Below are 12,097 nucleotides of genomic sequence, written 5' to 3' on the forward strand. Positions count from 1 at the left end.
CAAAATAAATTACTTGTAGCCAACCCTAAATAAAAATATATTTGTGGAGCCTGGCGCAGTGGCCTAGTGGTTAAAGTCCTCGCCTTGAATGCGCCGGGATCCCATATGGGTGCCAGTTCTAATCCTGACAGCTCCACTTCCCATCTGGCTCCCTGTTTTTAGCCTGGGAAAGCAGCCGAGGACGGCCCAAAGCCTTGGGACCCTGCACCAATATAGGAGAGCTGGACAAGGGTAATGACTCCTGGCTTTGGATCGGCACAGGACCAGCCATTGCAGTCACTTCGGGAGTGAGTCATCGGATGGAAGATCTTCCTCTCTGTCTCTCCTCCTCTCTGTGTATCTGCCTTTCCAATAAAAGTAAATACATATTTTTTAAACAAGTATATTTGTAAATGACCGGCTACAAAAATCAAAACAAGCCCCGTAATGAGACTCACTGAACAATCAATGACAAATAACTAAATGAAGGTAAGAAAACAGAAGATTATGAAAATTAGGGATTTGGGGCCCAGCGGCGTGGCCTAGTGGCTAAAAGTCCTCGCCTTGAACGCCCCGAGATCCCATATGGGCGCTTGTTCTAATCCCGGCAGCTCCACTTCCCATCCAGCTCCCTGCTTGTGGCCTGGGAAAGCAGTCGAGGACAGCCCAAAGCTTTGGGACACTGCACCCGCATGGGAGACCTGGAAGAGGTTCCTGGTTCCCAGCTTCGGATGGGCACGTACCGGCTGTTGCGCTCACTTGAGGAGTGAGTCATTGGATGGAAGATCTACCTCTCTGTCTCTGCTCCTCTCTGTATATCTGACTTTGTAATTAAATAAATAAATCTTAAAAAAAATAGACATACTGCCTAAAGCAATCTAAAGATACAAAGTGATTCTTATATAGCTACATGCAATTTTTTCACAGAAATAAAAAACACACTTTCCAAGGTCATATGGAACCACAAAATATTCCAACAAAACCTGTTTGAGTAGATAGAGTAATCTCACCATCTGATTTCAAATTACAATAAAAGACATACTAGCCAAAAAGGCGTGATGCTGGTAAACTAGCAAAACTGCTGATCGATGTAACCAAATAGAAATCCCAGAATTTATTGACCTTCAAACAGTCAGTATATCTTTAATAAAGTTGCCAAAGATGCACAATGCAGACAGGATAAGAGTTCTTATGGACACTATCTACATTTCAACATATGAAATTGGATTTTTACCACACTGTAGAAAACAAAAACAGGAGTTTCACACAAGATACTATGAATATAGCATGAAAAAAATAATACCTATTGACATTGGTTTGAGCAATCAGGTATATATATATATATATATATATATATATATATATATATATATATATGGCAATTCTTTTGTTTCCTGTGCTTTTGGGAGTGTATACACTCCCAAAAGCACAGGAAACAAAAGGAAGAATTGCCATGAGACAAGGTTTTGAATTTTAGTTGGGGTAACATCATGCTAAGAAGCTTCTGCACAAGAAAGGAAAAACCGTCAAGAAGCAGTTCCTCTGCAGGAGGGAGGCGATAAACTCAAAAACGGTTCTTTAGAAAGTAAATTTTAATAAAGTCATCTTTGTAGGCTACCTCTAAGTTATGGCGCACAGTTACCCAAAGTCAGTTTGAGGTATACCCTTTGGGGCCAAACGCAGACACCTTACTAAAACACTTATTATTACCATTTCTTTGCTTACCTCATTGTTGCCAGTTGATTTGGGTATTCTGGGATTTTTCAGTTGACACCGTACTCATGAGTGAAAGAAAAATCAGAAAATTCTGGGTGGGCAAAGAGGTTTTCTTTGCATAAAAGGTCATTATTCTAGTAATGTTTCCCGAATCTATCAAGTAAGGAAACATGAGTACTAACATCTCTGCTTCAACACCCATAACAAGCTGGCAGGAAGTTCTAATAAAGCCCATTGTATGATCTCCATCAAGTAGGCCGTTCTGCCACGCCCACCCGCCCTTTGGTCCCCGACACTTAGCCACTGTGCAGATTGATTGTTGCGTCTCATCACCAGACCAGGGTGGGCCGCAGCATGATTGGCCGTCAGAGGTCCCGCCCTGCTCCGGGAAAATGGCAGCTTCTTCCACACCACACACCAGGCCTGCTCACCTTAGCCCGAGTCCCGCTGCTTCCACGTGGTTTCTGAGCATTCTGCTGCTGACCCTGGTCATCTTGCCATTCTCTGAAACCTGCGGTGAACCACCAAGGTTTGAAAATATGCAGCCCACTGGTAACGTTAAACCCTCTTATAATGTGGGGGAACGAGTAAATTATACGTGTAATCCGGGATACCTGTATCGACCTCCTAAGCCCAAATTTGTCACTTGTGGACAGAACCAGCAATGGTCACAGATCACAAAAGATACTTGCTACAAAAAGTCATGTAGAAGGCAAGACGATATTCCAAATGGTGTCGTTAACCTCATAAACGGAAGCTATGAGTTCGGTAACCAGATTGAATTTGTTTGTAATGATGGGTTTCATTTAATTGGTGCGAGAATTCTACATTGTCAGCTTACCGGGTCAGATGTGCATTGGAGTGATAGACCTCCACACTGTGAAAAAATTGTGTGCGCACCACCGCCAGACATAGCGAATGGAACACACAGTGCAGTTGGCAGGGAAGTATTTGAGTATCTTTCAGTAGTAACTTATCGTTGCCATAAAGCATCGGGACCAGACGAATTTTCACTTGTTGGAGAGAGTCAGCTGCATTGTGCTGGCAGTGGAAAATGGAGTAGTGACCCTCCGCAGTGTAAAGTGGTCAAATGTCCATTCCCAGAACTGACAAATGGAAGGCAGACATCAGGATTTGGGAGAAAATTTTACTACAAGGCACAGGTTACGTTTGAATGCAACCAGGGATTTTACCTTCATGGCAGCTCATTAATTACCTGTGCAGAAGATAATACTTGGAAACCCCCTCCTCCAACATGTCGTAAAGAATCACCGCCTTCCACTACAAGGAGACCTTCAGCGTCCCGTCCTGCATCTCCTAGTTCTTCAGTTATCGTGTCCTCAAGCAAGCAGCCACCAGCATCGGTTCCTTCCAGGGGAAAACCTCGAATATCCGAACTCTTACAATATTACTTTCCTTGTGAAGGATCTCTTTCTTTCCGGAGTATACCTGGATGGATCATTACTCTCATTACCACTGTGTTAGAATTGCAATAATTGTCTTCTGCCTGTGCAAATGACTCCAAAGCAAGAAGATAGAAAGTAAATTAGAGCAGAGTACACCACTTACCAGAACTAAATCAATTCTGCCTGCAGAGACCAGGATGATTTCAACAGCTAGCTGACATTTTTGTTTGTTGAATTTTATTAAAACTGCTAATCTGCAATAATTTTTCTCCATTTATTCTCATGAAGGAAACTATTAAGTTATCATGTTAAAATTTAATGTGACATGAATACAGCCATTATGAACTATTGCCTGTTTAATCATAGAGAATGCTTGTTTTGTTAGAGCATTTCAACAATCATCCATTGCAATGTTAAGTTGAAGAAAAGATTTTATTTAATACTTCAAGTTTAAAGAAATATAGTTATAAATGATTTACATTTTGTTGGTAAGGAAAATAATTTTGGAACTTCGATTGTGGAAAAAAAAATAATTCCAACAATGAAAATTCATTGTTTAAGCAGCTTTGAAATGTATCTTATATAATGTTCATTGCACAAAGCTTTTACAAATGAACTCATCAATAATTGTATGCATGCATATTCTAGCCTATATTTAGTAACATGCACACACACAATCAGACAAAAGCAGATGCATGCATTCAAATGCATCAGATAGGATACATCAAAAAGTCATGGAAATTAAACTGAAAGATAAGCTGATTTTGAAATGTAAGTGCCAGACATTTTTGAAATGCATGCTTATAATTTTGTAAGAATTGCTTAAAATGTGTTTTATGAGGGAAGAAGCTGGAAAAGGAGAAATCTGTATACCTACAAAAAACTATGTCTTAGAAAATTATCACTACTGCTAATAATAATAAAATGAAAAAGAGCTGTGCATTATTTTAGCTTTTTAAAAATAAACAAACCTACCTTTTAATTACAATTTCTATGAACCCAATCCAAAGAGTTTGACTGAAAGTATATGGGTATCATGGACTTCTCCTAATACCCTAAATCAATAGATGAAATATCTTACTGAAGTAAGAACCATCACCTATCTTAACACACCAACAATATGACAAAGTTTAGGCACCCACTTTTATTAAGATGGCATGGGAGAGAGAGAAAAAGAGGGAATGAAAGGAAGAGAAAGAAAACAAATTTACAAAAAAAAAAAAAAGCTAAATTGAGGGTGGAGCACACATTGTGAGATATTTTGCGAAGTCACAACTTGGAATGCCATCTTCCCATTAGTGCTGGCTCACATAGTGTTCCTTCAGTTCTGATTGATCTTCCTTTAATGTTCCTGAGGAGGCAGTGGAGAGTGGCCCAAGTTTTTGAGCTTTTGCATCCAATGGCAGACCAGGAAGAAACACTTGATTCGTGGTTTTGAACCAGGCCAGTTTGTCTGTAATATACATTCCAGTTGGTGGAACATCTTTCTGTCTGTAAGAGAGAGTTATTGGAAATAACTCCTGTTTTCTCATAAATATAAGAGAGAGAGACACACATCTCTGGAAGTTGGGAAGTTATTAAACATTGGAATCGTCCTCTTGTGAGCTCTCAAAATGTAATTAAAATTATGACAAAAATAATGCTGAGACATACAAAAAAATGACAGCATTTTGAATTAAAGAAATAAGCAAGATGGAAAACAAAGGACAAGTACAGATTAAAGAAATGCATAACAAAACAAAACAATATCAATAATTGTTTTATTATCTTTGAATCACATCAATATAATTCAATTTTCAGAAATAGTATGGTACTAAATTTTCTGCCTTTGTCTATACCTGCAATCCCATGATGCAATGGAGAACAGAATGTTGAACTTGTAACAGTTACTGAAGGAATATACTGCTGTAATAATATCAGGTGGAGGGAATAATTGGAGAGGAAGTGGGGAGGAAGGCAGGAAGGAAAGAGGGTGAATCCCCATACCTACATAACTGTATCATGGAAAACGATATAATTTTTAAATGTACTTGACAAGTAAGACTGAACATAAGTAGAGAGTGACCTCTCATCTTCTTAATGGAGATGCAAATACCTGTAGTAGCCAGGACTGGGCTGAAGCAAAGTGGAAAGGTGGGAACTGAATCCAGCTTTTCTATCTGAGTAATAGGAACCAATCACCATGGTATTCTCAGGTCTGCATTAACAGGAAACTGAAGGCATGTGATCATGGATATAATAAATGATCAGATCTCGTGATCATGGATATACCAATATAAATATTAATTACTTGAATTTTCTAAGCTTCATCACAGCCCCAGTAAATCAAATAGATAGGTCAAGAGATACATTTAAAGTTAGGCTTATGTGTTTCTCCTATTTACAAACCAGAAATAGAAATGCAGGAATAAAAACAGTTATAGGCTATCTTACCAGCAATGCTGATCAAATATCTCAAAATGCTCAGTCAGCCTACATGTTTCTTTTGACCTGGACTGGGATTCAGTTTGAGAAATACTGAGAATATATATTCCCCTCTAATATTAAGAACAATTGGTGTCTCTCTGCAAATAATCTGACAATGATGCTATAAAGGACGTGGGAGTGTGCTGTGCTATTTTTGGATACTTTATACCATGTACAAGGGGCTATATCCCTGCAATACTCAACACAGACATCACGAAGAAGTTCTGGGAATCACTGGTGAGTACACAGTTCTTTCCAGTCACAGAAAAAGCCAGAAATACTATATGTGTCTGATACACATGTTCCAAACAAAACAGAGGGCAAACTTTCCTTTCTTATAATTCATGTTGGCTATACCATTGCAGTTAGCAAAAACAATATAGTATTTTTCACTCAGTAATACTAATTGAAAAAGACAGGGGAGAGGAAGCAGAAGTGAAAAAAATGGAATGAAGAATAAAGAAAAAATTCCCAGTATGCAATTTCATAATTTTCCAGCATACAGCACAATTAGAGGAAATTTTTCTGCTGTTTTCAACTATGGGATGATTTTTTTTAAATCACTCATCAGACATTCCTGAGATGGCATATTGGATTTTGTAAATAACTTGAAATAGCTTTCTGCTTAATGAAGAGTCCATTTTTCTGGTGGTCTCGAGAGCCCTAAACATAGGCATTAGGAAAGGCACATCAATCCAGCCCAAGTGTTATTTCCACATTGCTCATATTTCCTTTGCATTGTAGACCTAATTCTATATCAATGAGGGAACAGTGAAATTTCTATTTTTTTGCAAAATATCTCTGAACTTTCGCTTCTTACTTCTTAAAAAACATAAGGTGACAGGACATTGCATATTGGTAACAAACATATCAAAAGATGAAAGTTGTTTCACAATAAAGAATATTGTCCTCCAGTTTACGGTGTTCACCAATTTTGAACATATATATATATGAATATACATTCATTTGCTGTCCACATAATTCAAAGCCAAGAGCTTATTAAGACAAACTTATTTTCTAAGAATTATTTAATTAGATAACAATGCCAGGCAAATATAAAACATGAATTGATGAAACACTATATGAAGGAGCTATTTCACGCTTGAGAATTTACCCAAAGGAAATGAGATCAGCACATGAAAGCATTATCTATACACCCATGATTACAGCATCTCAGTTCACATTGACTAAGATATATAATCAAGCAAGATTTCCATCAACTGATGACTGGACTTAAAAAAAACAAAAACCCCAGTGTGTATACACAATGGAATACTACTCTGCCACGGGGGGTGGGGGAGCGGCGGATCTGTTTTTACAACAAAACTGATGCAGAAAACTACAGTGTCACCTGATATGGTATAACGAATATAGAGTGCAAAAAATGCAATGCTTATGAGTGAAACTGATACTTTTATATCTGATTAACTGATTGTAGCCCTTGTTCACATTTGAGTTTTAGTGAATTCGTCACTTGGTTGAAACCATGTCATTATAAAAATACATTAAAAAGAAGAAAACCAGGATGATGGAGGATGGTAGTGAGGGAGAGAATGCGGGATGGGCAGCAACTTGACATTTTTTAACTGCATACAAGAGCTGCATGAATTTTTTCATTTTATATAAGTATAACATAATACAATGAAAAAAGGTTATAAAATATGAAATAGAAATTCTAGTAATATGGGTAAAAATACAGTATTTTTAACTAAAGCAAGACAAATTTATGAGGCAAAACTTGTTTCCAATGCCTACAAAATAGTTATTACATAAAGACTGAAACATAAGTTTTCTAAGCAGAAATCCCCTAATGATCTAAAAAATGTTTTCACCAAAAGCAACTTGTGATTCAAATGATACAGATAAATTCTGTAGGAAGAAATAAGAACACACTAGAATTTCCGAAATGTTCAGACTCTCGGAGAACAGTAATCGCAAATGGATGCTGTGTGCCTAAGCCAACCTTTAATTTGAGGCCTCAGTGACACAACGGTACCTCCACTTCTCCGTTTCCTAAGCATATTGCATTGTCTCTAATCATAGGCCTTACTACAGGTCTCCTCGTCAGGACTAGGAGTCTCCCTATGAATGCAAACACTTGTATTCATTTTATTTCCCTTTCCCAAAGGATTCATTCTCTTAATTGTCCTTCTACAAATAATCCCAGCAGTTATAATTACAGTATCCTGTACTTCATGCAATGTATTGCAATTTCCTGGTAATGAGATCCCCCAAGCAGGGATATTATTTATTATTCTGATTATGATTTGTTCTTCTGCCTTATGAAGAAGCAGAGCTTCCACTACATGGTCATCAGATACTACAAAGATGGTTCTAAAGTCATTAACATTCCTTGTAGAATTCCACTACAGCCCCAGTTCCGTTTGTTCTTCCCTACTACCATGAGTTTCTCTTGCAATTTCCATCCTAACTTACCCTTTCTGTGAGCACCTTGTTCATAACTATCAATGACCAATGAGTTGCTTGCTATCACAGAGAATCCATTTCCTTTTCTTTACCCTTATTTCATCTGTAGCTAGAGTAATGATTATATGTATATATTTTTTGTAGTTTTTGTAGTTTTTTTGTTTGTTTTGTGCAAAGAAATTAGCATAAAATACCATTCACATTTTGAAATAGAGTTATAAACCATAGTATAACATGTGCAACGTAATAGACCCCTCTTTTCCCACTTTGTAATTTTCATTACCCTTGCATTTCCCACAGACATGTTGTTAATGCAATCAATAGGACAAATTGATAAAAACTGTAAGAACTTAAAAAGGCACACAATCTATAAATAAATAAACTTAAGGAAGTGAAGACTATTTTTCAGCTAACAATATTATAACACAGTAAAGTTTATGAGCAAAAAAGTTTAAACTCTAGCGTAAGAGTTAAAAGACAAATGTCTTATAAATAATTATAGATATAATAATATGTAAAATGAAAACAATATGCATTATGTAAATTATGACTTAAATAACAACAAATGTAATGAAGAGAGGAGAGGTTAAAATGATTTAGAAAAAGTGACTGAAAAAAAATAAAAAATTAGACATTACCATGGATAATACAGTATTATAAGAAACAACAGTGAGAAATACTATGCCAGAAACTGTATAACATAAAAGAAATGATAAATTTCTAAATCCATGAAATCTTCCCGCTTGAACTGTGACAATTGGAAATTACAAGCAGATCAATGATGAGTAGGAAGACTCAATTAGCATTTAAGCATCACTCAACAAATAACATCCCAGAAACTGATGTCTTTATTAACTGAATTAAACTAAAAATTTGAAAAATCAACACACATCCCCTAACAAGTTCTTTTTCAACAAGTTAATCAGAAGAAATATTTCCATATTCTTTTTCAATGGTCAGCATTATCCTAATACTAAAGTTTGATGACAAATTACAAGGAAAGAAAAGTCTAGGGCCCGGCGTCGTGGCCTAGCAGCTAGTCCTCGCCTTGAACTCCCCAGGATCCCATATGGGCGCCGGTTCTAATCCCGGCAGCTCCACTTCCCATCCAGCTCCCTGCTTGTGACCTGGGAAAGCAGTTGAGGACGGCCCAAAGCCTTGGGACCCTGCACCCGCATGGGAGACCTGGAAGAGGTTCCTGGTTCCCAGCTTCGGACTGGCGCGCATCGACCCATTGCGGCTCACTTGGGGAGTGAATCATCGGATGGAAGATCTTCCTCTCTGTCTCTCCTCCTCTCTGTATATCCGGCTTTCCAATAATAATAAAATCTTAAAAAAAAAAAAAGAAAAGAAAAGTCTAGACTGACAACTCTGATTAGGACAAATGGAAAACTCCTCAAAAAACGTTAGCAAGACAGATCCACCTTTAGTTCAAAGGATCACAAATCGTGATCCTATTAGAATTGTTCGTGAGTTGCAAGAATGGTTCAACATTAAACTTTCTTTGTGGAGCATTGTATTTATAGGATGAATAGTGAAACCATGATAACATTGACAGGTGAAAATGAGTGTTTCGCAAACATCAGTACTCATTCCTCATACAATGTCTTAAATTACTTATAGAAGAAATAAACTTCAATACAAATAAAGTTCTTATATGATAAAGTTACAGCTAATATTATTCTCCATAATTAATGGAGAAAATCTACATGGATATGAGAAATGAAAATTAAGAATGCTCATTGTTACAACTTCTATTCAACATTACTTGAAAACAAATCCAGAGAAGTCAGACATAAAATCATCTAATTACAGATGGCATGAACTAATATAGTGAAAATTCATAAACTATGTGAAAAAAACTTATAATCAACGAATGAATTCACAGGTGCTCAGTCTTTACAAAAAAACTAGCACAGTCAGATGCAATGCTATAGACTACTAACATTCATAAAATAACATGCGGAAATAATCCCATTTACAAAAATATAAAAACACAAAACATGTATTTAGAGATGAATACGAGAGATAAGAACAAAATATTAGAAAAAGATAATGTGGGAAATAGAAGACAGGGTAGAACGATGTTTCTTGTTCACAGATAAGAAGAAACATTGAAATAATCCCTAAAGCAATCTATAGGTTCAAACTAATACTTACATAAAATGCATATGGAACCACAAAAGATTCCAAAAAGCAAAAGTGGTGTTGGGTATAGCTGGAGATATCCCACTATCTGATTTCAAATTACAGTTCAAAGTTGCAGCAATCAAAATGTGTAACAGAGCTGTTAATCAACATAAAATAAGGAAAAGCCCAGAATTAACTGAGCATTCTACAATTAGTTTAATTTTAATAAATATGCCAAAGAGAGACATTGCAGAAAGCATCAGAATTCTTTGGAAATCTGAATATCTACATTATGATGAATGAAAACGGACTCCCAATGAAACTACTAAATGTACTTGCCAATAGGATGCTGGACGCTTGCCATCCTTCATACCTACAGTGTCAGGATACATTTAAATAGCATAAAGCTGGACTTACGATTGTTTATGAAGGACTATACCATTGGGAAATACAGAGGAAATCAGTGGAAGGGAGGGGATCTCAGGGGAGAAATAGAAGAAATCCCAGAGAATATGGAACTGTCTCAGAAAATAAATGAATACATAAATAAATAATGCAAAACTTTCTTCCTCATTAAAAAAACAATGAAATCAGAGCTTTATCTCACAACATATTGAAATGGATAAAGCTTTATCTGTCATACAAACTGAAATGAAGACTAGATGACATGAGACAGCTAAGGGAAAAAAAGCAAACAGATAAATGTCTCTTCACATTAGTCTAAGCAACGATGCCTTTTTTTTTAAGATTTGATTTTTTTCAAGATAGATATACAGAGAGGAGGAGAGACAGAGAGGAAGATCTTCTCTCGGATGATTTATTCCCCAAGTGACCACAATGGCCAGTGCTGGTCTAATCTGAAGCCAGGAGCCAAGAACTTTCTCTAGGTGTCCCATATGGGTACAGGGTTTCAAGGCTTTAGGCTGTCCTCGACTGCTTTCCCAGGCCAAGCAGGGAGATGGATGGGAAGTGGTGCTGCCGGAAATAGAACCAGCGCCCATATGGGATCCCAGCGTGTTCAAAGCGAGGATTTTAGCTGTTAGGCCACCGCGCTGGGTCCAAAGATGCTTTTTTATGTGATGTTTTTCATATGAGCCCTGAAGCACAGCAACAAAAGATAGAACCAAAACAGAAAGTTTTGCATTTTAGTGGTGATTATATCAAACTAAGAAGCTTCTTCAAAAGAAAGTAAACAACCAGTAGAATGGAGAACTGTATAAAATGAAACATCCACAAAGCAAACAACTGAAAATAGGTTATTACCTTCAATATAAAATGTAATCATATACTTCAATATCAAGAAAATAGACCAACCAAAAACAAATAATCTAAGACAGAATATATGAAAAAATTATCAACATCATCAAAATACAAATCAGAATTACAGTCTCTTTTTGTTTGTTACCAGCTTTTAGAAACTTAAAAGATAACAAGTGATGGGAAAAAAGTGGAGAAAACAACATTATTGAGAATGCAAAATGTTATAACCACAAAATTATAGATACATTAAAAAATTAAAATATTTCCATATGATGATCCAATAATCTTGCCTTATAACACATATCAAAAGGAAATAAAACCTGAATATCAAATGGATACCTGCACTATTAGGTTTCTTGTAGCATGATTCACAATAACTGAAATATGGACTCAACACGTGTCTCTATTTAATTTGAAATTAACAAGGAAAATGTGATACATACAGATGAATATGCTTATGTGAATTCTCTGTTATTCCTTAAACAAGAAACAAAATTCTTTGATTTACAAACACATGGGCAGATGTGGGAAGGTATGATAAAAAATGCTATACACAAAAAATGCTATCTTAAGTATATATGAAAAGTTAAACTTCAACTCGTAAAAGCAGAAAATAGAATTGTTGTTTCCAGGTGCTTGTGAGTAAGAAATGGAAAAAAATGTGGTCAAAATATACTGGATGAACAAGTTTTACAGACTCAATATACAAGATA

The 12,097-nt window shown here is 36.4% G+C and overlaps 1 protein-coding gene across 1 annotated transcript; it reads left to right on the top strand.

Moving 5' to 3' along the window:
* The first annotated feature begins 1,996 nt into the window (after window positions 1–1,996).
* LOC101535731 (membrane cofactor protein-like) lies at window positions 1,997–3,431 on the top strand. The gene has a single exon (XM_058671239.1). The coding sequence runs from the start codon at window positions 2,088–2,090 to the stop codon at window positions 3,189–3,191; it is 1,104 nt and encodes a 367-aa protein (XP_058527222.1). The 5' UTR covers window positions 1,997–2,087; the 3' UTR covers window positions 3,192–3,431.
* The last annotated feature ends 8,666 nt before the right edge of the window (window positions 3,432–12,097 follow it).

This window comes from Ochotona princeps, chromosome 1, assembly GCF_030435755.1.
Source record: "Ochotona princeps isolate mOchPri1 chromosome 1, mOchPri1.hap1, whole genome shotgun sequence".
Classification (NCBI taxonomy): Eukaryota; Metazoa; Chordata; class Mammalia; order Lagomorpha; family Ochotonidae; genus Ochotona; species Ochotona princeps.